Source organism: Brachyistius frenatus, unplaced genomic scaffold (assembly GCF_029030835.1).
Source record: "Brachyistius frenatus isolate BFR_SWC_R1_liver_20210118 unplaced genomic scaffold, ASM2903083v1 Contig_72, whole genome shotgun sequence".
Classification (NCBI taxonomy): Eukaryota; Metazoa; Chordata; class Actinopteri; family Embiotocidae; genus Brachyistius; species Brachyistius frenatus.
This window is the reverse complement of record NW_027210671.1, coordinates 75001-102482: the sequence shown is the minus strand read 5'-3', so window position 1 is coordinate 102482 and position 27482 is coordinate 75001. Positions and strand designations below refer to the sequence as shown.

The following is a 27482-nucleotide window of genomic DNA, read 5'->3' as shown; positions in this document are numbered from 1 at the left end:
GTTCATATTTAGGATTAGAGCTCGGATGTAATCTGGATTTTTTTTTTTTTCTGATGTGCATTTGAAAAACCATGTTGCAATTTTGTTTTTGTTTGTTTTCCCCACAAATCCAAGTGGTTGGAAACATTTCTTGTGTACTCCCCGCAGACACTGGAGAATAAAATAAGGTGGTTGTTTTTTTGGGTTTTTTTTTTATAAAATACTGCTTATTTTCCTTTTAAAGACTCGCACCCCAAAACAGACGAGCTTTCACCGCGGCGGCGTTCCAGGTTGGAGCTCAACGAGTCAAACGAAACAAACTCCAGACACAAATCCTCACATTCAACTTTTCAATCTTACAAATGTGAATTTAATCAGATAATTCTAATTTTATAAAGAAAATATTGTGTAAATCATTGTATTATATACAGAACATTTACTGATATAATAAAAGAATTATGCAACACGAGCCGGGGTTTTTTTGTTGTAAATTTTGTCGTCATTGAACATTGTCAAGTGTTTTCTCTTTCACGGAAATATTCAAACAACGACATGATGGGCCAAAGTCAGTCGGGGCAGTGCTGACCCGCTCGATGGCGCCATTCGATCGTGGCTCGTTTTGAAGGTTGCGTAACCGCTGTGGAGGCAAGTTTACGGACAATAAGGTCATAATGTAGGTAGTTTAATCGCTTTAATTAATAATAAACAACAACAAACAAACAAAAAAGTCAGCAATAGAATCGTGCTACTTTCAAAGGTTGTTCTGGATTACTGAAAACTAGTTTTAAGCCGATGTCAGTCAGGTTCCTGCTAAAGTTTCACAATAAAAGTCATAAAAGCCTAGTGGGCTTTTCATTTGAAATGGATACAGGAAGTTGTTGTGGAAACTCATCACGGGCAAACTGGGTAGCGGATCGAATCGACGCTTTTGACTCGACGTGAGTCAATCGATACACCTTAAATGTCAACAAGACAACGGCTCTGTTGAGACGATTGGATCTCGAAGAACATTCACGTTACAAAACACCCGTTTGATACATTATGGGAAATATTGAACAACCGTAGCGGACGGGATTAAAGTATCAAACAGGGAAAAAAAAAAGCTTTTAACTGTTTTAAATAACAGAATCCTTGACTGGAGGCGGGCTCAGATTAAAACCTGGCTTACATTATAACTGGTTTAACTTCATCCAGGTTAACTGTGGTAGGCACACGTTTGAACACATGATATCTCATCGAATTGAACCGATGAAAACGCATAGTTCATTTCCTATTTGGATCTTTGGACCCAATAAACCAACCTGCAGCACCGGACTATTGTTTACCCGGCGGCTGAAGATGTTACAAAACTTTTATGAATCTATGCACGTGTTGCAATGACAGATTTTTTTTTTTTTTTTTTTTAATCTTTATTGTAGCGTTTGTGGAATCCTCCAACGACAGTAGAAGTTTTATTTACGCGAGAGGGTTATTCCGAAGTATTTTACGGGGGAATTTGTTTCATCCTTTCCCCCCGCGGAGGCGAAGCGTGTTAAGTGGACGGACGGCGAGAGCTCGACGGGTCGGTTAGTTCCCGGAGTCGTCCGATCGGTTGGGCGAGGAGCTCACAGCTTGGCGTAGTCCTTCAGGATGACCTCCAGCTTCTGACTCAGCATGATGTTCCCTCTCACCTTCAGCTTCCCAGAGAAGAACGCCTGGCAAAACAGCAAAGACACACTTGAGTCTTTTCTGCCACCCCCCCCTCCCTCCGGTGAAGCTCGAAGTCTTCTCCGTTTGGTAGCCGGTTGGCCGTTACTCATTTTAAAAAAGTAAAGGGGGAGGGGTAGGGGGGGTTCGTGATGACCCCCCCCCCCTGGACGACAGCTGTCCTTTTCAACTCCTGCGACTAATCTTTCTCCAGCTGCTCCTTTCATCGTCTCCGAGACGGGAAAAGACCCCCCCCCCACACACACACCCCCGCCCCGAAGCATCTGCAGCGCCCCATCCCCCCCCCCCCCCCCCCCCGCCGACGCTCTTTTTTTTTTTTTTGTAAAAGAGGGGTAACGCGCGGGCCTCGGATCGATACCGAGCGCTCCGGGAAGCATATCAATCCCGCGCGCCGACGGTCGCTCCCGGTGACGGGCGAGACGCTGCGGACGCGGCGCGGGGGTAGCAATCAATCGACTCCGCTTGTCGAGCGCCTTCTGAAACGAGCCCTTGACAGATCACCGCTTCCATTTTGCTTCTTCTTTTTTTTTTTCTTCTTTTAAATCCGACATCACACGATCGAGGAGGAAATCACTGCCGACCGACCGAAGGGCTCCTCAAGAGGCGCTTTTCGCTTGAATTCAAACGTACGCGGTGGCCGCCGTACTAAACGTCATTTTAGCCTCCGTCTGAGCGGATAAAAAAATAAAATAAATAAACATGCAGAAAAATAAACGAGGTCGTTCGCTGCGCAGAAAAGTAATCGGCCTTCTTCGTGGAAACGGGCCGCGGCGCCGGAGGTCGACGGCGACTGACTGCTCGTCTCACCTTCTGAGGGTTGAGTTTCCCCTGCACCACCTCCATGAAGTCTTGGTCTGACACGGTGAAGGTCACGTCCGCCTTTCCGCCGGGAGGCCCTTGGTGCAGGGAGCCGCCGCCGTTCTTCAGATCAATGGCTGGGGGAGAGGGGAGAGGGTGGGGGGTGGGGGGGAGAGAAGATGGAGGGAAACCGTGAACGCTTGACAGGGCGGCGGTTTGCTGCCGCGGCGACGACGGGAGGTCGGAGGGGCTGGAAATCCATCGCAGAAACTCTCGAGAGTCGCTCACGTCGCCGTAAACGTAAGGGAGAGAGCAACCAACCTGCTCCGTCGGATACGTTCTAATTACGTATTAATTACGTAATAGGTTAATTAATTAATTAATTAATTAATTAGTTCTAATTACGACCAATCACACGGGACGTTTTGAGTTCCATCCTCTGCGGGAAAACTTGGACAACCTCACCGCCCGTTTCCAACAGTTACGCGCAAACAGGTATGGAAACTAAAATATTCCGCACATCATCAACGCCCTTAATTCTCACGACCAAACTGCCTCTCGGCTCCTCATCTCCTCATCTCCTCATCTCCTCGGCTCCTCATCTCCTCGGCTCCTCATCTCCTCATCTCCTCATCTCCTCATCTCCTCATCTCCTCATCTCTTCCGCGCTCTTGCCGCCGCAGCTTTCCCGGCTTTCATCGCCACGCCAATCGTGTTTTCTATCGCACGCTCAGCAACATTCACGGTCGTCTTTTATTATCTAACCGTTTTGTATTTTTTTTTTAATTTTTTTTTTTAAAGCTGCCTTCCTGCAAAAAAAAAAAACAACAAAAAAAACCCAGTGCCGTAATGATGCGTCCATCGTGTTCGCGCGGCATTCTCGGTCCACTCACTCCACTGCGCGGCGTTCTTGCCGTCTTTGGTGATCTCCCAGCCGAACACGGCGTTCACCTTCTTCACCAACTCGGAGCCCGAGTCTTTGATACGACGGCCGATCTCCGCAAACACCGGCTCGCTCTGAAGGCCTGCCGCCTGCACGGAGGTGTGAGAAATGACGACAACAACAACAACAACAACAACAAAATACCGCTGGTCTACTTCCGTCTCGACGACCCGCAGGACTCAAAAGGGGGGAAAAAGGGAGAATCCGACGAAAGGGAACGAAGGGAGCGCCGGTCGGCCGAAAGGAGCCGTTTCACGTTGACGTACCCGAGTGAGATGTTCTGGAGGAGCTCCCGACGACGCGCCGTGTAAATCCACGTAGGCGCCGGCCAGCACGACGGCGTCCGTCTCCTTCACCTGCGCGAAAGAGAACCAGCGCTGGTCAGAAAAACGAAGAAAACGTTCGGGGAGGGGGAGAGAGAGGGGAGAGAGAGCGCTCGACACTCACTTTGCACTGGACGTGAACTCGGTTCCCTTCTCTCCACATCTCGGTCCGCAGCGACTGGCCCGGCATCACCGGCTTCACGAAGCGAACCTGAGCGAGAGGGACAGGAAGACGGCCCGTCCGCTGTTCAAAGCATTCCTGCCGCAATTCAGACAGAATTTGGATTCCGAGCCGAGTACGACCCTTTTGAACCGCGAGCCTGGCTTTGGCGCTCCCTCGAATCTTCCCTAAAATGCACTTGAGCCACGAGCTTTAGACCGGTGCGCTCGGATCATTAAAATTTGATCTGACCGGAGATTGTCAGATGTTGCAGGGTTTGGTGCAAAAGACGACGACGTTAACCCGAAAAGCAACTCGCATTTCGACTCCGAGGCGATCCAAAATTGAAAAACGATTCGAGAGAAACGCTTTCTTTCATTGGAGGGGATTTTTTTTTTTTTTTTTTTGACAAAAACAAATTTAACTTCAGATTCACTCAGATTAAGTCATAATAACTTGCGGCCAAACAAAATGCTTTTTTTGTTTTGTTTTTCTTTCCCCGTTGGTGATCTGTGTTCAACTTGAACAACAAGTACGGACTTCTTTTTGTCAGTAATTGTCATTAAAAAAAAAAGAAACGATGAACGCAACAAATTCTCCTAAAATCACTCTGGTGGTTTCTTGCATGAGGCCCAATTACTTTGAAAAAAAACAAAAAAACCAACCAGGAGTTTACATCACCGGTAACGCTCACCTTGATGGCCTTGAACCTGGAGGGGTCGTTGTCGGCGAACTGCCCGAGGACGTGTCTCGCCGCGAAGCCGAACGAGCACAGGCCGTGCAGGATGGGAGCCTTGAAACCTGACCGGATAGGTTACACGTTCAAGAAGAAATGAAATCAAAACATCATTTGACCTAAAAAAAAAAAAAAAAAAAAAAAAAAATCCCGGGGAAAGATGGGGGAGTCCTGCCCCAAAAAAAAAAATAGCATTTTGACACCCGTCGAGCTCCGACGGACGGGACGGACGCTCACCTCCCATGGCGGCGAAGCTGGGGTCGATATGGAGAGGGTTCCAGTCTCCACTCAGACGGTACAAGGCAGCCTGTGACCGCAGGGCAGACAGACCTTGTTTAGATCTATATATCTAATTCATAAACCCCCGAACTCTTCGTACGCAGATGTGGGATGAAATTAAATTATCATGAAGGCAATAGAAGAAGACAAACTAAAATAAGAATGTCTTTGAAGTGATACAGTCGCAGACGTTTAAAATGCTTAAGGGATTCAGGTTGGTTTCCCTCTCCCACACCCCTTCTTTCTTTTATAATTTTTTTTTTTTTTTTGCTGCATCATGCAGTCAGCGTTCTTCAGTGTGAAAACCTTATTCGACACTTCTTCACATTTTTGTGTAAAACTTTATGATTATTTCAGAGGTGCAAAATAATTCTGCACCACAAACCCACACGGGCGCGCTCACTTGGTCTCTTGTGGTCGAATCAATCATCACGGCATCTGGGGCGCGTTTAGGAGGAGGCACGGCAGCCTGGAGGAAGCACGACACAAATCAGAGAGGGGGGGGGGGAAACAAAATCCAATGTGAGGCAACGTTTAAGAACGATGTCTTATTTTTGTCTTTGTTTTGTCAAAAAAAAAAAAAAAAAGCAACTCGAAAACATACTTTGGCTTTGTCGGAGCTTCTCTTCCCTCCGAAGCCTCCGGCTCCGACCACAAATATTGAAAACTGGTTGTAGCACACCAGCTCAGCGCCGCTGTAGGTGTTCACTGAAAGGAGCACAAATGTCACCGTTTTCAGCGGCAGAGGAAATAATTCTCCACTGGAGGTAAAAGCGATGCCACGGTTTAATAATATTGTGTTGTAAGCAAAAAAACAAAACAAACAAAAAAAAAAGACCTAAATATACACCTCATGCATCGGAGTAGCCCTTGTCACTGGTATAATATTATCAATTACATTTTTGGATAATAAGTACTGTGTCAGCACCATATTAATGTTCTGTTCTGACAAGCTGAAGCAGAGCGAAGCTTAATTTAATTAATTATTTTGCATTTATTTTAATATGAAATGGGTTTTGTTTTTTTTGTTTTGTTTTTTTTACAAAGTATTTAGAAAGACTCAAGGACACACCGTTTTAACTCGCAATAACTTAAGAGTTTAACAGCAGCCTCCTGGTTTAGTGCGTGGAAAAAGACATTTCATAGAATTCCCCTCTGTGAGAGCTCGGGGGGAACCTCAGGTCCCACGTTATTTATTTGAACTTGGATTAATTACAGATCAGAGGCCCCCTAATATCATCCATCTCTACGCAATTGTCAAACAAAAGTATGAGCTGTTCTCTCAGTCCATTATTTCAGTCCCTGCAGACACAGGCTGTAAATCGACTTGTATTAATTCAGCCTGAAAGGCAACTTTCCAGAAAAGACACGTTAAAGGGATGAAAACAAATGAACGTGGAATAAATACACTAAAGGTTGCGCAGCCTGAAGGGCGAAGAAACTCACCATCCAAGAGGATGACGGCTCCGGAGCCTTTGTCCAACACGTCTGCTACGGTGGCCTCGGAGGTGACTGTGCCTGGAAATGGATTTTTTTTTTTTTAATTTTTTTTTTTACTCTAAATCCTGCCAGTGCTGATGATTACCGATCTAACGGTGGACTACGTGACATTACATTCAAGTCGCAAAGCATCCCCGACCGTCATTTACCAACAATTGGAGCAGTTCTGAGATCTTTTCGCAATCCCCAGCAGCCGGCGAGCATCTTCGTTTGAAATTGATGGAAGGAAAATAAGATAAGTTTTTATTTTCCTTGCCTGTGGTTTAGGAAGTTCCCGGTATGTCTTTTACGACGTCTTTTACGACATCTAATTATACGACGCCCATATGTCCTTATCTTGTGACCTACAACTGAACTCGGATGCAAAGGGAATGGGGGTGGATGTCAACTGTTTGTCACACTGTATAAAAAAAAGCTGCCCTACGGAGGAGAGACGCTGAGCAATGCTGGACATCCTTCTTTGAGTGTGCATGTATTTGAGAATAAATGTCCGATGTGTTTGATTTTGAACGCAGCCTCCGAGGAATTTTTCTAACAGAAATGTAAAAAAAAACAGAGTCACAATTTTTTTTTGTTGTTGTCCCAATGGAGCAGACGATTTATAGATGGTTACTGGACTCTTGGAAATCTCTCCCCAAGCAGCGGCGAGCGTTGTTAAACGCCCGCCTGGGCTTCTGATCGATTGTCAGGGATTTATCTTTGAGGAAAACAAAAACAAAGGCTCTGTGACTGGAATGTAATGGCGACACATGACTGAGTTCAGACTGAGCCGTGCGTATCCATTTCTATGGTACAGACACGGCATTATTGAAAATATAATCATACAGTTCAAAATACATCATGGCTTAGGAGGTAAATTGGCTCAGAGTTCAGATTCTTACAGTAAATGCATCATAAAAATGGGCCAGTAAAGATCTAGTGTCAAGTCTAAATTAGCTATTAAACTCAGATTGATCCCATTTACAGTATTTGACATGTTTTATATTGTAATTTAGGTTAAAAAAAAAAAACTCAGCTACGCTCATAAAATAGCTTTATTGCACTTGTGTAAAATCTACAGTAATGACAACAAATTCTTCCAGTGAGTAATACTAATCTGTATATACCGTAGTTCAAAGGCAGAGTGGAAATACCTGAGGTTGGCAGCGGTTTGTAGAGCTCCAGATACTGCTCTCCGTGCAACACCTGACACAAAACATTACAACAGCTGGGATGCATCTTCACACCAAAGTCTTAACAGCTCATTAGCACGAGTAATGAGTGTCCTGCTAGTTTCTTCATGTGTGAAATAAACCATATGGATACAAATATGCACGAGCATATGCACAAGCAGCAAAGTCAAACACACTTGCACATGATACAGACATTGTTGTGTGTGTGTGTGTGTGTGTGTTTTCTAACCTGTGTAAAATCTATGCTGAGTTCAGGGATGGAGCTCAGGCCTCCGTCCATCATGGCTGCCTGGGAGAGGATGACCCCGAAGGTGGGGAGGCAGCCGAAGTCAGGATGGCCCTCATACAGGAACCTGCATTCCAATGGACGTGTGAAAAAGCACACTGCTGTAGTTTACGGATAAAGACGAACGCAAACCAACAGCACAGATGGCCGCACAGGCGTGTGTACCAGCCAGGGTAGATCCCAGTGTTGTTTTTTTTCCTGCGTGCCGGTCCGAGGTTAAAGTAATGATTTAAACAGTGAATATTAACTCTTCGAGCCTTTTGGGCAGTAACACACCTGAGATGATCCGGGTCCTTGGTGGACATGCCGACCCCCAATGCATAGAGGATGCACTGAGTATGGGTGAAGCTGAACGTGGTTGGTGGTAGTTTTTGTCCCACTGCCTTCATCTGAGAGGAGAGGAGGAGGGGAGAGGGAGAGGAGAGGAGAGGAGAGGAGAGGAGAGGAGAGGAGAGGAGAGGAGAGGAGAGGAGAGGAGAGGAGAGGAGAGGAGAGGAGAGGAGAGGAGAGGAGAGGAGAGGCAGAAAAGTGATCCTGTGATTTAAACCAAGAAAATGAATGTGCAGTTTTCAGGGTTTGCAGAAAAGCACTAAAGATCATATTATGGTAGTTCAGCTCCACAGATCCTCTTGAATACAAATGGTGAGACACAGTATAGTTGGACCTGAGACACTAAGGCAATTCTTTATTTATAGAGCAACTTTCTAAATAGTTATATGTCTTTTATAGGATGCTAAAAGAAGTAAAAGCATTAAAGAACACGCAGGGGAGCAGTAAGAATATTTAAAGAGCAGCTCTAAATTGATTACAGCTTCAAGTGTCATTCCCTCTGTTGATGCTGGCTTATTAAAATACCTCGTCCTAATGCGCTTCAGGTGTCTGCAACAAATCTACAAATAGACTTTGTTCCTTGCAAAGATGTATTTAAAAGTTGATTTAAGCGCAGGGAGGCCGACGGTAAAACGCTTTGAGACCGCTAAGGTGATAAAGCATATAAGTGCAGACCATTTACCATCTGAAGATAATAGGAGGCTGCAGCCATCCAGTTTGGAAAAAAAAACTAATCTTCCAAAGTCCTTCTAGTATGAAATTCCTCTTTTTTTTTTTTTTTTTATCACTATCCTCCAGTGCAGGGAAACACAAAGAGGGAATTCTCCCATGAAATTGTCCTTACTGAAGAGGATTTCCACTCAGTTTGTAGAAATGTAACTAAACAAAACGGGCAGTAGATGTTGTCACACACTACTTACAATAAAAGTGCATTAAAAAGTTGAACATGCAATATGAAAATGAGCGAGAAAAAGGTGGTTCCGTGGTTCATGTTGGCACCTGACTACTGCTTTAAGACCGACTTTTTGACCCTGTTCTTTCCCAATTTTTAGAAGAGTGTAAGACGGAACAGGCAGCCTTAATCAAAGCAAATAAAAGATACAGGTAGGAAAATAAACTGAGTCAAACAACTTGCAAAATGCTATAAGTGCATCTTCAGAAGACTGTATCAGAAGATCTGAGAAGCTTCTCGTCAGATTGAATTGAACCTGTGATCATCAGTAGTCATTAGTTTAAGGACCTGTGAGATCTCACAGAGTTAAGAGGAATCAGCAGTTCAGGAATGTCCTCCCGGGTCGGACCGGGCAGAGCTCAGTGAGCACTCAGCACAATTTTAAAACGGATCCTGATCTTGACGGGTGGCCAGCGCAGGGAGGCCGGACGCCGAGCGCTGTTCGATTTGTGCTCGCGCTTCTGCTCCCGAGCAACCAGAAAAAAAAGGGCTGCGCAGAACAATGCCAGTAATCAAGTGTTAATGATCCAAAGTCCCCGATGCCTTTTAAAGCTCAGGCAGGTGGAGCCCTTAGCTGAACCGTAAAATGTTTTAAACCCTCATTAATCACAGCCTGAGGTCATACAGCAGAGCTTTCTGAGTCAAGACTCAAATCAATTATTCATTTTCCATCAAAGCTCCTGTGGAAACATGAGAAACGTGCACCAGCAAAACTAATCATAAAAGAAAGAACATCTTAATCTTTAACACGCATTTCAACAATTTATACAATATTTATGTTCCTCTGTCTTTGATCTTTTTTCTTTTGGTCTTGTGTATATATACACATATGACATGGGTAGGCGTTATGTAAACTTGTTCTGCAGGGCCGTAGTCAGGACTCTCCAAATACTTGGTTTTTTTTAACCTCCTCTAAAATCTATAATTTCCTGTAATGGATTTTTCATTCATTTTCTTCAAGCTCTCTCCAGAAATCAGAAACCGTTTAGAAACTAAACCCTAAATAAGCTTTAAAAAAAAAAGTTCATCAACACTGGGTTACATACTTCATTCCTGCAAAATTTTCAAAAGTAAATTGAACTCTCATTAAACAAAATGTTCCTGTTTATTTTGCCAGCATGACGGTGTTGGTTCGGCGGAGCTCCCCGCAGTTCTGAAAGATGAAATCTGATGTGCACAAGATGGCTATAAAACTAAACTATAATATCCTGAGTGTGTGGACTTTGGAGGCTCCATAAAATGTCACGTCTCACCCCCAGGAACTGAAGTCTGCTCAAGACGTAATGAATCCAACATGTATCTATTATTGATTTATTTACTAGACTGTAATCTAAAAATAGTAGAAACACATTCCCATTGAGTTTTAACTCAAGAGAATGAAATCCCCCTGTGCTGCTAAAGAGACAAGACACATATTGGTTCCACACTGTGAAGTCAAATGGAGCAGAAGAAGAGGAGAGGAGCCACCAGTTCAGCTTGCTCCTTTATGTCAATTTGTATTACAACATTAAATAATTCATTAATTCATTATCTATTAAAAATCCTCTAAAAGTGCACTATGAACACACGTCTGTGGCAACATTACAGTCATAAAGTCCTGCAGTTGCTCATTTCTCATATGAACCACAACTCTGAGCTACTGTTCCAAACAATATGGCTTTGGCAGCATGGTGTGATTCACCCTCTGCATCACGCCACCTCTCGTCTGGTCCAAAATCATCATAAAGCCTCCGGAGGTCCGTTTTTTTTTTAATTAAAACTGCATTTCAATGCAGATGTGGGAAATATTGCGTTAAGAACCATTCCAACATCACCGTACTGAGGATTTCAGGATATATCCCTTAATCAAGATCAGGATTAGACTTGAGGCAACAGCGAGTTCTGTTTTTTTGGGTCATCCCGGTGGTCTGGTTGTTTAATGTTGACCACATAATCACGTCGCCTCTCTCCTCTCCTTCATTTCCTGTCTGCTCTAAACTGCAGTTCATCTAATCAAAAGGTAAAATGCCCCAAAAATGAGTGAAAACGTTTTGTTCTTTCCTTCTTCTTTTAGTCCCTGTACAACTTAGTTACTTAAACTTAAGGCTTCAAATAATTATTATTTGAATAGCCAATATTTTCAAGATTTATTGATTAATTGCTTTTCCTATGAAATGACAGAATGGTGATCACAATATCATGGTTACTCAATTATAAAAAATAGTTAAACAGAGCACTTTCTGTTGATCGACTATATCAGTTGTTAAAACGTTTCCGTTCTGTTGGCTTCGTGATATTTGACATACAGTGAAGTCTTGTTATCCCATGTAGCCAAATATGTTGGCGTGACATTAAAAGCAACTTGATCTGATATCTAAATAATACAAAACCTGTTAGCAACATTGCAGTTTCCTGACTTGTACATTATTGCATTAAGACTATGGTTTAGTTACAGACTCAGCTGCCTTTCATGTTCTACCGTTTTGTTTTCAGTGACTGTTTTTGAGGTGTTGATTCAACTTTGGAGACAGTTTGTGGCACCAATTAACTGCATTATAAAGACAGGTGTTTCTGATATTTTGTCCAACCCACTTACAAACCAACAAATAGCTCTGTATAAAGTCACACCGTTCAACTCCACCACAAATTACAGTCTCTGTAATTGTAATACAGTTGAATTAATGCCTCGAGAAAGAACCATTATAGACTTCTTATGTTTGCTTCAAATACATAAATATAATGAACATCAATATTTAGGACGATTAGACCGTTGTGCGGTTAGAGAGATGTGTGACCTGAAATTAATGCAAAGACAGCAGCAGTACAGCGTAGCATTACATCAGCAATACATCCATCATGTACCATGACAACGACTGAGAACTAATAAGAGTGTGTCTGTATTTGTGTAACGCAAACACACAGGTTTGCACAGCTATCCTTGTCAGGACATCACACTGACTTCCATTCCTTGTGGACAGCAAAACCTCAACTTTAACCAGGACTTCAGATTTCACATTTTGCCTCATAAGGAACCGGCCTTTGTCCCCATGAGGACTGTCCGTCCAGACAAGTTCCATGTTCATACCAGAAAGGTCCCAATGACGTAACAAAAACACACACACACACACACACACACACACACACACACACACACACACACACACACACACACACACACACACACACACACACACACACACACACACACACACACACACTGATACCAGAGTGTGAGCGTACACCGTTCAACATTTTAGGTCCTGAGCCTTGGTTTTATTGAACCAGGCTAGGGAGAGCTGTTAAGGTCTGACAGGATGTACAAGAGGACAATTTTATCAAAAGTGAGTCATACACCATTTTAAAAAGTTAAACTTGGCTACAGGCGTACACAGACCTTAAGACTAAGATACAAAATGTCCACTAATTTACTGACTGTAAAGTTTACCAGGGAGTATTATTAATGTTCGGATTTCAAACAGAAAATAGAACAATCATGACCTAAATACACAATAACGTGTTATGCATATAGATATTAAAACAAATTCTCCTGCATCGTACTTCCACTTTTTGTACAACACTTTCGGTTATGTATAATTTATAGTTTTTCTACTTTTTACATCTGAATTGTCCGATGTTACATGTAATTTGTGCCTTTTGTTTTGTTTGGTGAACAGTCTTTCTACATTTATTGTGTCTTTGTTAGAAATTCTGGGTGTCTTTTTGCCTTTTTACGGATGGTGTGGCAACAATTTTATATATATCGTAAATTATAACCATAAACCCAGCAGCTCTCAACCAGTGGGTCGTGACCAGATTTCGGTTGCAGGATGTACGTTAAGATGTACGTGTAAATCTGCCTTTCTAGTTTTTGGGGGTTTTAGACCTAGTTGCCCTTTTTTGTTTATTTCATGTTTTCAACATTCATGATGCATGAAAGCATTGTGTATTACTGCAGTATTTTTTTTTTTTTTTGCTCAAAATTTTCAAATATTTTGACTGCAACACAATGAAGAAAATGAGGAAAAATGTGAGTCCTGAGGCAAGACCAGTTGAGAACCACTGCACTAAGCCAATAAGACGCCCCCACTGTGTATGATTTTGATATCAGTCCAGTAATGAGTAATATTTTTATGCAATTATTGCCTGATACTGATAACCTAACTGATGCATATTCCAGCAATCTCCTCGCTCCACTGAAGAAAACATTCTTCCTGAATACATTTTCATTGTTTAAGTTGTGATGATTCAGATGCTTAAGAAGCCATTCAATTTATAATACAATAACAACACAATTCAGCATAACTGTTTCTAAACAGTTGAGACATTTAGAAACAGGAAGAAGGAGGTTTAGTCATCTGTATTACACATACCTGTTAATGCAGTCGAACTGCTACATCCAAGTAGCTGAAGAGACTATGAGATGGTGGCTGTTTGTGTGGATAACTATTTTAATTGATGTAATTCTACTTGTGGCTCAATGATTTATTTAAGCAGCTCAGCCATATGTGAGCTGTAACTAGTTCGTTTTCTGTGACTCGGGATAGGGAACAGAGTGAAGTGAAGGAGCACCTACCCAGGGTGTTGTCACTGCACTGTTGTGCTCCGACATCTTTTGTACATCGCATTTTAAAAGCTAATCTGAGTCGGCACTCTGGTGCGTCACCATTTCGTATTTACAGGAGACATCAAAGCACTTATGTATATGTTGTGGGAGCTTTGCTGAGAAGGTTATTATCTTCCCTGACTAAATACAGTGTGGTGGCATTAAAGAGTCATGAGTTGCCGTGTTTGAAACAGTCTGAGAGTTTACAGCTCCGCGCTTTCAAAAGTCATTATCAACCAACCGTTACAGACACTACTACAGTCTCAGCAGGAAGAATGATAGAGTATAAGCAAATGAGATGGAGAAAACTGTGATGGACGTCACGTAAAAGCGGTAAAAATAAAGGTAAGAGCCGCAGAGGCCAGAACATAACGAAAGAGAAAGAACTAGGATTACCGCTTGGTGGTTGTTTTTTTTTACATTTTAAGTGTTAGCTTATTTTTCAGTTCCCATACACATTAGTCATTTCATAACACATTATTTAAATGATAGACTCAAATACTTTCCTACTTCCTCTTCCACAGCTGGTTGAATAGCTCTTAAAACACCTTGATGCTCTTTAGAATTAATTATAGCTTCTTCGTGTCACTACAATCAGCATTTTCTAATCATTTTCTGACATCGCCGCATACAGCAAGAAACAACAGTTATGAATTTTCTTAATAGGCCTTATTTTACGGTGACATTGTAGACTGCAAATGTGAGGAAAGAGAGCAGGAATTTGAGGAATTTAAAGTCAATGATTGATGCAAACTTTCCAAAATCAGTACAAATCATTTATATTACCGTCAAAGACAAAAAGAATCAGCAGTGGCCGCCTCTACTCACAGGATTGATCCCTGATCCTGACGCCAAAGAGGCTTCAGCCACTGTTGGATTCGCGCCGACTTCTCCCTCCGACTCCACTTGAGACATCACTTCGATAACAGACTGCAGAGACGCTGTGCAAAAGAAAGACACCAAAACACAAAAGATGAGGTGACAGATACAAATAATTCAGTGTCACCCATTACACCCAGGAACCTCTGAAACTACAGACCCTGAAGAAATATAGAGATAATTACATACAGAAGATGATACAAATAGTTTCTATTTCTGTGAACAATCTTCTAGATTGCTGGCTGTATCTGGGCAACCATCCTTCATGCATCGTTAAACTAACCCAGGTTTGTATTGTGTTGATCCTGTTAATTCTCAACTAGCCAACGTTTTTCCTCAACAATAGGTGGAGAGTTTATTTGTAATCTTAGACAACAGTGCACTCTCATTTTGCAGTAAGTGCAGCAGGAGTAGAAACTATAATCAGCTCTTATGATTGGCTGGAATTTAAAAAAAAATTGCAACAGATAAGGAAACAATATTCCTTAAAAAAAAAAAAAAAAAAAAAAAAAGCTAAAATAATGTAATGTTTGTGGACAGTTAGATGAATACTTAACATCTTTGTTTGATCTGCAAATCAATTTCCGCTTTGATTTGTATAACCTAAAATGAGCCAGCTGCTGTCGTTGGCTTCATATTTTGTAGAAACATAATTCCTTAAATGTCAATTCTCTCTTCTTGCGGGAATTGACTGTATAAAGTCAAATGTATACAGTTTATATTAATTATATAAGTACTTGTCTGACCTTTAAGAGTTCACAAAGTGCTGTAATTAAACGGCAAGTTATCAAGTTTCACTGGTTCGAAAAAATAATAGCTGAAATGAATTTTTCTTGTCGAGATTAAATCGTTATAATATTGAAACCACACCAAGAGAAGGTAAAACAGTTTGGTCACCTAGAGGGTTCATTATGAAAAGTAATCATCCAGATAACAATAGTTAAAAATTAGCTTCTGCAGGAATGAGTTTACAGATTTGCAATCTAAAGTTAAATGGATTCAGGCAAAGCTAAATCAAATTCCACGGCGATGTTAACACACAGTATGAATTCTAATCCAACACAATCTTGTCCAGAAGCAGCTTTAAAATCAAGGATATGAAATCAATCTGCGTTAACAATACCGGTTCTCTATTCTAACATCAGTTGTTTACATACGACTGGAAGTCCACACTGTGTTTTCAGTTTGCCTAAAGACGGTCTAAATATAGAGCGCAAATATATCCACCGAGGTAACACAAGATTTGAATACCCATGCAGATTCAGGTAGTGCAAGCAAAGGAAGACAGCCGAGACGACCGAGGAGCAGAATCCGAATGAGCCTGGGAAGACCAGGGCATCTCATTACCGTCACTCAGCGGCAGGCAGTTACAGAACACAAGTAGCAACAAGTCTCTGTAATAAGAGACAAATGAGGAGGTACTACAAAGCCATGCTAATGAGACCAGCTCCTGCCCTGTGGGACTGCCACCCCCGTTCAGTTAATGTTAACACCGCCGCCCTCACTTCGAATGTACATCTGAGAGCACAGAGAGGCTTGAGGAGGCAGAGAGGAATAATGAGCAACATTTGCCACCCTTTTGTTCACACTCTACATTGAATTCACCTTGGCTCCGTCTCGCCACCGTTTTCGCTTGATCTCTAACACCATCTGCTCCTCACACTGAGTGACCAAACTCACTGTAACTACAGATGAGCTGAGAGTAAAAGGGTTAAAAACTGGTAGTACAATAAAATTATCTCACAAGAGCCCAGTCATACAGTGTGACTACATGACAGCTACAATGGCCACGTGCTTTTCTATCATTCAAAATGGCAAAGGTAAGTCCACTCCAAACGAACTAAGCACGACTTTAATTGTCAGTATGTCCCAACGGAATGACTAACAATTAATAACTTTCCCTTTTCTCCTTATAAAAACCTGCCAATGCCACACTAAACTAGTTGTCATTATCCCCATACAAATGCAATTTTTTACAGTCCTATAAGGTCAATTTCAGAAGAGGTGGAGGTGGTGGAGGACTACAGATACTTAGGTGTTCACTTTAACAACAGACTAGACTGGAAATATCACACTGAGGCTGTTTACAGGAAGAGACGGAGCAGAATGGACTTCTTAAGGAAGCTGCGGTCCATTATTGTGTGCAGCAACATGTTGCATATCTTCTACCAATCTGTTGTTGCAAGTGCAATTTTCTTCGTGGCCATATGTTGAAGCAGCATCAGAGCCAGTAGCACAAAGAAACCGAACAAGCTGGTGAAGAGTTGGTTGTTAAGGGGAGGATGTTTCACAAACTGCTCGACATACAGGACAACCCAACATGACCTGCTGGTCCGACAGCAGAGAGTTTTCAGTCTAAGGCTTCTTTTCTTCTTTTTTTTAATCGAGTACTATAGTGCTGCGTGTTTTGTATGCGTGTATTTATTTAACTACCTATCTATAATCTAAGTGTTAGCTGAACACCTATAATGAATCGAGGAGCTTCCTAGATACTGTAGCTAACAGTGCTGACAGTGTCTTCTCTGTGTACAATCCGCTGTCACATGTCAAGACATGCAGGTACCCTGTTGAACCCACCCTTTTCAACAGACCTTCTTCTGATGATGTGATTGTACACAGCGTGTTAAGAAGGAAGTCCTGTTAAGAAGCTTTTCCACTGCTAAAATATTTTTTTTAAACATGAAAGACCAATCTTTCTTCAACTAAGTTCGGCTACTAAAGAACAAACTGTGTAGCCATTGAATAATCTTTAGTTTGGATTATTCTGACTCAACATAGACTGAGTCAAACAAGTGTGAAAGTGTGATCTGGACTCCAACTGTTGTGTGCTAACAGCTTTAAAGAGAAATAATCATGTTCACAATGAATAAATGACTAGCCAGGATAAAACACATTAAATTAATTCTTATAATTTCGCAGTTTTCATTTTCATAAAGACCTCTAGATTATAAACGGGGATTTTCGTGTTTTTTGTTTTGGAGAGCACCTGCGACAAGTTCACGTTCAAGCTCAAGCACACACACACACACACACACACACACACACACACACACACACACACACGGGCCCATGCACTGTTAAGTTGTGGCTCGTTTCTAAGGTTGTGTAACCACTGTGGAGGCAAGTCTACGTACGATCGTCAATAATGTAGCCTAGAGTTTAATCGCTTTAATTTAATGACGTCAACAATAGAATCCTGCTAATTTCAACGGTCCTTCCGGATTACTAAAAAAGTGTTATTGTCTGATTTTAGTCACAACAGGTTCCTGGATATGTTTCACAATAAAAGCCTTGTTAGGAAATAAAAGGTTTCTGTCTACTGAAATGTTAGAGGGCTTTTAATTTGAAACGCATACGGCAAGTGTTGAGTTTCTATTAACACGTAATGCAGTAACTTTAACAGGGTAAACAGTAGTGGATCAAAAGTCCATAAACCAATCAATACAATTTAAATGTCAATATAACACCATTGACTATTCCAGGTGTCTTTGTTGGATCTCTTGCACGACATACACACGAGAGATGATTGGCTTCAGCAGGACTACACCTATGACCACAAGAAAATGTTACAACACAACACCTAATACATAGTTCTCATACAAGTGTTCCAGGGTGAATGTGGGCTACGCACATTTGTTTTAGTAGGTCATCGCGTGCATGAGTGAGTATTTGGCCCAATGCATTACTGACCTTGTACCGTAGTGGGCTTGGTGGCGTCTGTAAAGTCACAGATTCTGTCCCACTCGTCCCTGACGCCCTCAGGGGTCATGGCTTGGTTCTTTTGTCTCATGACACGGCCCCGAGAACGCTCCCAGCGCACTGCGCACACGCACGCACGCACACACACACACACACAAACACAGGGGTCACTGCGTGGTGAAAATCACACTTATAAAAGTACTATTGAACCAGAGGCGAATGAATGTGATAAATATGTACAGACATTTCCTCAGGGAAATTACACGGTACTCACGTTTACCAATCCAGCCCCCACCAACCTGAATGGAGATGAAACAAACCGATAAGCAAACACACAGACATCGTCTCTTCATGGAAACTGGATACGTTAGTGGTACGTTATTGCTCTCAAAGAATAAAGGAAAACAATGACAGAAAGCTACAGGCAGTTAAGTGAGAGCGAGGCGTCACTTATCCTATGGAGGAGAAACGAGAGAATGTGTTTGTTTTTCTGCATACCTCAAACAGTCCTCCATTTTCTTTGCATTGTTCATGACAGAGCCAGAGAACCATAGGAGCAACATACTCAGGCTTCAGAGACGCCACAAGATCTGAACAGAAAAGCAAAACAAATGAATAAATAGGTTAGAGCCTCTTTTTATTGCACTGCATCTGCCTTACAATTGTGTTAAAGAAGAGCTTCTGCCTCAGTGTCAGTGCTTGGTTGTTAGTATACTATTAAAGTGATGCTGTGTTTGTTTAGGTTGTTTCATTTCAAAATACAAGCATCACAAAGTCTGAGTTATCAAATGAACTTCAAACATTTGTCAAGCATTTTATTTTAAATACTGTATTACAGATTTTTTTTTTTTTTTTAAAAGAGTCATGTAATCACTTCCTATGATAATAAGCACATCAAAGAAAAAGCTGGAAATTTAGCTCTCATCTTTTTTTTCTTCCATTTTCTGAACTTTAAGAACTACACATTAAAAAAAATGAAGTCCTATAATTACACAATAGCATTAATACTAATATTCAGCAGGACAAATAGCACAAAACCTACGCTGATACTGGTTCCTGAGGCAGTAAACAGAACAACTTCTGAATGCATGAGAACAGATTTCTGGTCAGTTTAAAATTAATTTTGGATGAATATTCATAAAAGCTGGTGTCCAGTAATTTGTTACGAAACAGATTCCTAACCCTGCTGGAATGCAGTCAGTGATTAAAAATAGCACTGGCTTATTATTCCCTTTATGGACCATTAAAGATTTTACACTAAGCACCATATGTGTGCTGAAAATATCTGTACCCTGGTGGTAAAAAAAAACAATCCATTCTGCTTTGCTGCTCTCACCAGTGTTCAGCATGAGGAGTTTTGTTGTTTGTTTTTTAGAAAAGTCTGAGTCAGTGAAAGCCAGCATATGGAACCGAGTCATTTACTAAGGTGAGGCCATCCTGTGACAGTTGGCGCCGCTCAGTGTGACAGATGCTACTGCAGATCAGCACGCCAGGGCAACAAAACCATTCCTTTAGTTTGTCACCGAGTACCCCTATCAACAGAGCTGTTGTCACATAGCACGGACAATCTGCTCAAGAAGTGCAGACTTTTACAAACACTGGGTTTTGTGGGTTGGAAAAACAAGTCTGTATGGGCACTTTTAAAATGCAGAAAGCAATGCAAAAAAGCATTAACTTTTTGGTCCAATATAAATATTTAACATACAGTGTCCTATGTTTGAGCTACATTTCACTGTGTTCACTGTAGGTATCTGATGTTATGTTTAATGTTATCTTCCTCCTTAAGAAATATGATTACCATAGTAACTGTAAGTGTTTCATTAGCCTACTTACTGTTTAAATAAAGGGCTAATACATTAAAACTTTTAAAGCACTTACAAGGCGCATGATTTCATCATGGCCGTTGGAACAGCAAAGAAAACACAGCTCTTGAATATTAAATGACAAATTTGCATGTCAAACGGGAGTGCTGTTGCCTCAAATTTCGTAAATCAACATTACATGGGCATTACATTATGCAGGTGCTCTGAAAAAAGCTGTGGTTAAAATCCATTTGCCTATTTTGGCCTATCCGACAAACATGCATATGTGAGTGCGTGCAGCCACATGCCAAAAAGAAAAACCACAGCATGCATTATATAGACTACATCCATCTCTCTGTTTACCTGGGGGCATGACAGTCTCCGTGAGGCGTGACCCGGCAACAGGAGCAATAGTGTTGCAGGTGATGTTGTACTTGCTTCCCTCGATTGCCAAGGTGTTAGCCAGGCCCAGCAAGCCCAGCTTGGCAGCACTGTAGTTGGCCTGGCCAAAGTTACCATAGATGCCTGCGGCTGAAGTTGTCATAATGATTCTGACCACAGACAACCCAAGGCAACAAGTCAATGGTAATGCAAAGTGACATGCATCGCAATGGAGTAATAGAAGACACAGACGGCCCTCACACACAATCTCACAAATTAGTACACACTTTTCATGCATGCATAAACACACAGGAGTATGCATATGAAAGATATGAAAGCATCAAGTCATGTAACACTAGCCCATTTACACACTCACAACTGCTGTATCCCAGATACAGAATAGCACACAGTAAATCTACAACACATTTGAATTAAGGAACTGGGAGTGTACGGTGGGTATATGTAGGAATATAATCCAGTACACACAGCAAACACGCATCCTGCCACTTAAAATTCTGCTAGGAATCTCACGCAGAGAGTTCACCATAGTGAAGTAAATGTAATGAGGTTAAGTATCAATGCTAGATTAACTGCAGGAGACACCTGCAACATGCCGCCTCGCTGGTCATAAGAAAGTAGTGATCCATATCGCAGCACACTCGTACTGTAAACTGCAATGGAACCACCAGGGGACTGGCAATGATCAAACATTTTTCAAATCAATAACTTTTATGTGCCAAAGTCTATAAATGAATTACTGAGGGAACCTTTCATACTCTCCAGCATTACCACAAAAAGCGATTTTTTTTTTTTTTTTTTAACCGAGCATGACATGATAAAATGTTTAATTGGGGACCTAATACAGAGGATAAGCATGTCTGTGTGTTCCGCCATGCTTCCATATATAGAGAGAGGGAGGGTCAGGCCAAGGACCTTTCTGCTCTTCATTTCTCTCTTCTGTGGCTTTGAATGCAGCATAAATTCATGACCGTGGTGACAAACAAAGAATGAAAATTGTCCGTGAGCATTGCAAAACATTTATACATACTACTAAATCTGAAACTTGTGTTAACCACACAACACAATATGCACTGGATGTGTGTTTAAGTTGGCCATGTCTTCATTTATCCATAGCGTCTTAAAAACAAGATCAATACTAACTGTATCTGCTGCATCGTCACTACTTCAGTATAAATTATCCGCTGGATTTCTTGCCTCTCATTCAAGTAGAGAAGAATCTCGGAGTGCACCTTCAACTCTCCCACTTCAGACCAGTGGATATTTGAATTTTTTTATGATGTACTACTTGAAGAATGAAATGAGTCTGCACAGACATCTCTGCTGCTTCTAGTGGAGTCATCTTTAAATAGTATTTAAACTGTTCACGGAAGAACCTACAATGCTGCAAAACCAAATTAACGTGTTGCTTTCTCTCTGGTAATTTACATACGTATGTCAAATTTGCTGTCTTGGGCTTTTATCAGTGTGGATTTTTTTTTTCCAGTTCTCCATCATTAAACTAGTGGTGCTAGCAATTAAGCAAACAGTATAAAGCAAATGGCCCAAGTGCATTCACGACATGTCCAGTTTAAGGGTGGATAATCTGAGCACAATGTAAGGTGAATGTCTCAAAGGTGTGGTACTTAGTCTCTTAATTAAGGTATGGTATGTTTTGTAACATTAAATAAATTAACTACAGCGTCTCCCGTTCCCTTGGCGAGCCAGGTGTGCTTGCAATTTTGCGGATTGCCATTTTAACGGTAGATTTGCCAAGTAGTAGGAAAGAACATTTGTCTGCAGAGGAAATAGATCTGCTTGTGTGCAGATTGCTGTTCACAAAAATATTCTTTCACATTGTAATTTTTTTTTTTTTTTATCTTTTACATGTTTGGGCACTGCTGCATGTCCTTGTGTGTGTGTAACAAGCAGAGTGAGTGGGCGTTGTGCACCCATCCATGTAGCGCACATATGACTCTCTTCATTATGCGGCCATCCAATAAGAGTAAACTACTGAGCCACTGACTTAAAACCAGGTTTTTATTTGTCAGTCGCACAATTGTTTTCTAACTGCCTCAACTCAAGATAGTACTGTGTCAACAATTGCATACATTTGCTATTTAAACTACGTGGGCGCTAGACAGGAAAACGACAACTGTGTCAGTCTGACGCAAGCAAAGACACTTAAGTTGCAGCACTTTGTGTATCTATGTAAGATAGAGTCTATTAAATAACTAAAGTCTGAGTTATAATACTATTTTTATAATATTGTGACAACAGACATGCTTTATTATGTCCAATTCATATCCTCAAGAGCCTACTTAAAGTGGGGAGCATTAAAAACCCTTTTGAATGTCTTTGGTGCTTTAGCTGACGTCTGAATCAGTCCTTACCACACGGCCATTTACGTCATACTGATATCTCCTTGATTAAAGTCCAACAGTGGTCTGTCTGCTGAGGATAATGTAACTTTGTTTAATCTAAAAAAAAATCCTACCAACATAATAGGATGATGACACATATTTTTTTACCCACGTCAATAGCTGCTACAAGCTGCTGCGCTCTTTACCTGCCAAACTTTTGGTTTTTCATGTGGTTCCAGGCAGCTCGGGTCACCAAGAAGGAGCCTCTCAAGTGAACTCTTTGAATCAGGTCTGAAATGCAGAGAGAGAGGAGGGACAGAAAACCAACACATAACATTACACTCGTCTGTTAGTTCACATTAACAGTGTGGATCAGATCCAGCTTACAGTAGATTTTTAAACTCCTACACAGACAGTCTGTTTTTTCGACATAAGGTCTTTCAACCCAAGCAAAAAAACAAAAATTGTTCTACATATAGAACAGTGATGATCCAAACAACAGAAAACAATGAGTTGCTATGAGATGACCCAATACACAGTATGTGCTAAAGAGAGTGACGTGAATGTAAAGATCAGAGATGATTTATTTACCCCAATCCATGTCACTCGTCCTGGCAAATGACCGATCACGAAGTATCCTTGGAAAATAAAAGCCAGAAAGGGTTTTAGTCTTTTCAGACTGTGAGCCAACACTTATGGTTCTTTTTCATGATAATAGTGGCCCACGTTCCTATTAATATGGTAAAATGCACTAAAACAAAGTGTGACTAATGCTGTGAAATGACTTACCCGGCATTGTTTACAAGAACATCTGAAAGAAAAGATATACCACCAGATTTCATGAATTATAGTAATAACATTATTGACAATTATTTAATTATAATAATCCAATGATACACTATTTACAGGTTTCCCACACACCTATTTTTCCAAATGCATCCAGCGCTGTCTGGATCACTTTTTCTCCATCTTCCACTGAATCTGTATGCACACGACAGAAAAGGTCTTTTTTTTATTTTTTTATAGATAGTTTTACAATTGATGTGATGAATCTGAAATTATTTCACATAACTGTGTTTCCAAAAGTCTGTCCATTGTTCTCAGCTATACTGTGCCTGGTTGTATTTAGGTTTCTACATAGAAAGGATGTGACGTGTACGTGTTAAATACTACAAGGTAAGTAAAGTGTAAATAAAACAGATGGAAGAAGAGAAGAGAAAAGAAGAGGCCTATTCCAAACTTCTCACCATAGTTCGCCACAGCCTTGCCTCCCTTGGCTCTTATCTCCTCCACCACCTTATCAGCAGCTGCAGAACTCTTTCCGCCCCCTTTAGTGTCTGCCCCAAGGTCATTCACTTTATTGCAACAAGAAGAAAAAGATTAGCAAAAATGGGGCGAGTTCTGCAATTCTCCACGAGTGATTAGGTTAAAAGAAGAGTGAAGCTAAGCTGATTCCTTGTCAGAGTTAGGTGCCAGCTCAGTCCAGCAGCAGAAGTTATTATTTTGAGAAGGGCAAATGTTTATGCCAACATCTGCAACTGTGAAAAAGTAACGTCACTACCGTGACCTTCATTGCAATGCACACTTCTTCATGACATTTTGAAGTCCAATATATCTCAATCTAACTTTTTTTCCACCAATTCCAGTATCTAAATTCAGGGTAATTGATACCAGTGATCTTTATCGCCCACATGTGAAATCTGTAGAACTAACTATGTGAAACTAATGTGCATATTTCTCAGTTAACATGAGATCAGGGGTCTCTCCGAGTGTTTCCACTGCGACTGAATGAATATAATTGATAGCAGAAGTTTGGTCACGTCACGGGGATACCTAATCAAATTAGTGGGTTAAAATTAATCTGCAATATTGGACCTGTGCATCTCTGCTTAAATCAAAGCCAGGACACCTCTGAACCAGCAGTCATCTTTAGCAGTGTAATGCTGGTGCAAGGTTTTACTCCTGCTCTCATGTCACACAGATAAAGACCACTGCTGCTGCTTTTGTGCGGAGTCAGCAGCAAATTAACTGAACCTCTGACAAAGATTTTAATAAGATTACATAAAAATGCACATTAAACTAACAAATTGGGGGAGAATTTGAATTTATGTTAAGCCAAATATTAACACAAATAGTGACATGACTGTGTCTCCACTGCAAACAAACAAAAAAAAAACTACATCAGAGGTTACAAGGGCTCACTTTTAGCAGGTAATTCCCTCTACCTGCTTGGCTTGCGCTACGCATAATCAGCAGATCCACTATATTCGTTCTAAAAACAAAAACAAAAGGTATAAGGAGCTTAATGTGAATATCTTGTATGTACCTACTACTGAGGCACCTCTTTCAGCAAAAGCCAGAGCATATTCTCTGCCAAGGCCTGTGGAAAGACAAAACAGAAGAGTGAAGGGCCGAAACACAGGATTTAACACCCCCATCTGGATGTAACACCCCCATCTGGATGTAACACCCCCATCAGGATTTAACACCCCCATCAACCCCCATCTGCAAGCACTGTTGTGGTGTTCCCGGCATGTGACCTTTCACACACTTCCACCAGTGTGATTAGGCATTGCAATACCTAAACTTTGCACCCTGTGTTCTGTAAATGAAAAGGCAAAACAAAAGAAAAAAGAAAAAGAGCATCTTGCTCGACAAATGAACACAGGTCATGTTGAATAGTTCATTCTACACACTTCCTAAATTGTTCACTTTCACGACATTGCAGCCCTTTCGACGTTGGTAGGAGTCAGCAAGGCACCGAGATTGACTGATAGTGCACGCAGACAAACAGCAGATTTGTGCACCCGCTTGTCTTAATAACTTTGCTCACACACTTAACAACAAATATTCCACAACTAGCAGATTAGCATTCAGAGCTAACGTCACAAAAAGCCACTTTCGCGTCAACACAATCGATCACCCTCTCACGGTGATTATTATTTATTTTATTTTTTTACCTCCTCCGGCCCCAGTCACAAGCACTACTCTTCCCTCGAATAACAAGGACATAGCTATGAGATGTTACTGTCTTGTCTGTGAGCAGGACCGACACAGAGGCGACAGTAGCTGAGCTGCTTCTAAGGACGCAGCGGGGAGGCAAAGTCCTGCGAGCTCCACTTCCGCAATTACGAGAGGACGTTCTGAGCAGCGACCAATCAGAAACCAGGAATGTATCAACACGGCACCGCTGTTGATTTTTTTTTTTACACATGTAGTCTGCGTGCTTTGATCACATGTTTTCATGCGTACAGCATACTCTGGTGTATATTTCATGCTGCACAAATGTTCCATTTATTTATACTGCATTGTACACTCTTTTTTTTTTCCAATATGTTTATTGTTTATTATTTATATTGTTTACCCTCAGTGCAGGAAACAGCGCTACCACAACACTGTACGTCATAGCTCCTGACACTTTTTTTTTCACCACAAGGTGTATTTATTTATTTTTGTGTATATAGTTTATATGTGTGTATATATACATTGGTCTATATTTTGTATTACCCCCCCCCCCCGCTCCCTACACCACCCTCCCCCCCAACACCCATCTTATTTAGATTGTATGCGTATTTTGTATTTTTTTTTTCTTATTGGTTGCTTACCTTTTTTTTTCTAACTGTATTCCTATGCTGCTGTGACGACAAAATCCCCCCCCCCCCCCCACTGTGAGATTAATAAAGCCTTATCTTATCTTATCCCACCTTGTCCCACAGGAATCAATAAAACGTGTCTGGCTCTGATGATTAAAAATGTGTGTAGCCTATTTATTTTGATGTGTTCCAACAAAATAGGGAAACATTCACTTATATGATAATCATGATGACTGGTGTGAATCTAGTCGAATACGTCATAATATCTGTTATGTTAAAATACTGTAGTCTATTTGATGTTGCTTCTGAGAGGTAATATGACTTGAATATGTTTAAACTGTAAAAGGTTTCAACTTGATGACTGGTTGAAGTAGCAGCAGTGCAGCTAATCTAATGACTGGGAGCAATTTGGATATCATAGTTTTTCTGCAGATAATTAATTGACAAAATGAATTTGGCTATACATCACATTCTAATTAATTTAATAATAATAAAAAATATAGCGCATTTTTAAAGATTGAACCAGTGGATTTTCCCTATAATCTTTTCACATGGTTTCATTTCAATAAATGTTTAAATGACACAATATGATAATTGAAAAGTAAAAATCAAAGATGAGAGAAAAAGTCTGAAAACAGATTTGTGCATCAAAACTTACTTTTATCCTCTTTTTGTTCTAATTTTTCTCAGATTTATCTGCTGTCCCTGTATATAAAGCTGTATGTAAAGTAGTGCAAACGAGCACCGCCTGCAGCAGCTACAACAGTAATTTGCTGCTTACATGTTGCTGCTTCAATATTAACAATCTAATGATGCCACATACAATTATACATCATTGTCACTATTACTTTTACGTTGATACTTTCACTACATTTTGCTGCTAATACTTATGCTCTTTTACTTAAGTGGGATATTTCATGCAGGACATTTACTTGTAATGTTTTGTTGTTGTTTTAAGTACATTTCCACTTTAGATTTGAGTTTTTGGTGTACCCTGACTTTTGCACAACAGCACTTTTCG

At 41.0% G+C, this 27482-nt stretch overlaps 1 protein-coding gene across 1 annotated transcript; it reads right to left on the bottom strand.

Annotated features, from left to right (window-relative positions):
* Positions 1-655: 655 nt before the first annotated feature.
* Positions 656-25961, bottom strand: hsd17b4 (hydroxysteroid (17-beta) dehydrogenase 4). The gene is made up of 25 exons (XM_069707731.1): positions 25829-25961; positions 25195-25248; positions 24116-24223; positions 23790-23849; positions 23658-23679; positions 23460-23506; positions 23075-23159; positions 20491-20678; positions 18824-18915; positions 18600-18624; positions 18317-18445; positions 14576-14688; positions 8160-8272; positions 7827-7950; positions 7559-7610; positions 6372-6443; positions 5530-5633; positions 5329-5394; positions 4884-4953; positions 4605-4711; positions 3875-3961; positions 3694-3783; positions 3378-3516; positions 2494-2621; positions 656-1673 (listed from the first exon to the last, which is right to left on the bottom strand). Exons 1-25 carry the CDS (start codon positions 25878-25880, stop codon positions 1584-1586), a joined length of 2217 nt encoding a protein of 738 aa, XP_069563832.1. The 5' UTR covers positions 25881-25961; the 3' UTR covers positions 656-1583.
* Between the last annotated feature and the right edge of the window lie 1521 nt (positions 25962-27482).

What these genes read in the sequence shown, in the direction of transcription:
- hsd17b4 (XM_069707731.1), bottom strand. Translation starts at nt 25,880, where the DNA reads ATGTCCTTGTTATTCGAGGGAAGAGTAGTGCTTGTGACTGGGGCCGGA. An exon ending in ATTCGACCACAAGAGACCAA is followed by an intron (nt 4,954 to 5,328) that starts GTGAGCGCGCCC and finishes CTGCGGTCACAG; the next exon opens with GCTGCCTTGTACCGTCTGAG. An exon ending in CCAGGTTCAAGGCCATCAAG is followed by an intron (nt 3,962 to 4,604) that starts GTGAGCGTTACC and finishes CCTCTCGCTCAG; the next exon opens with GTTCGCTTCGTGAAGCCGGT.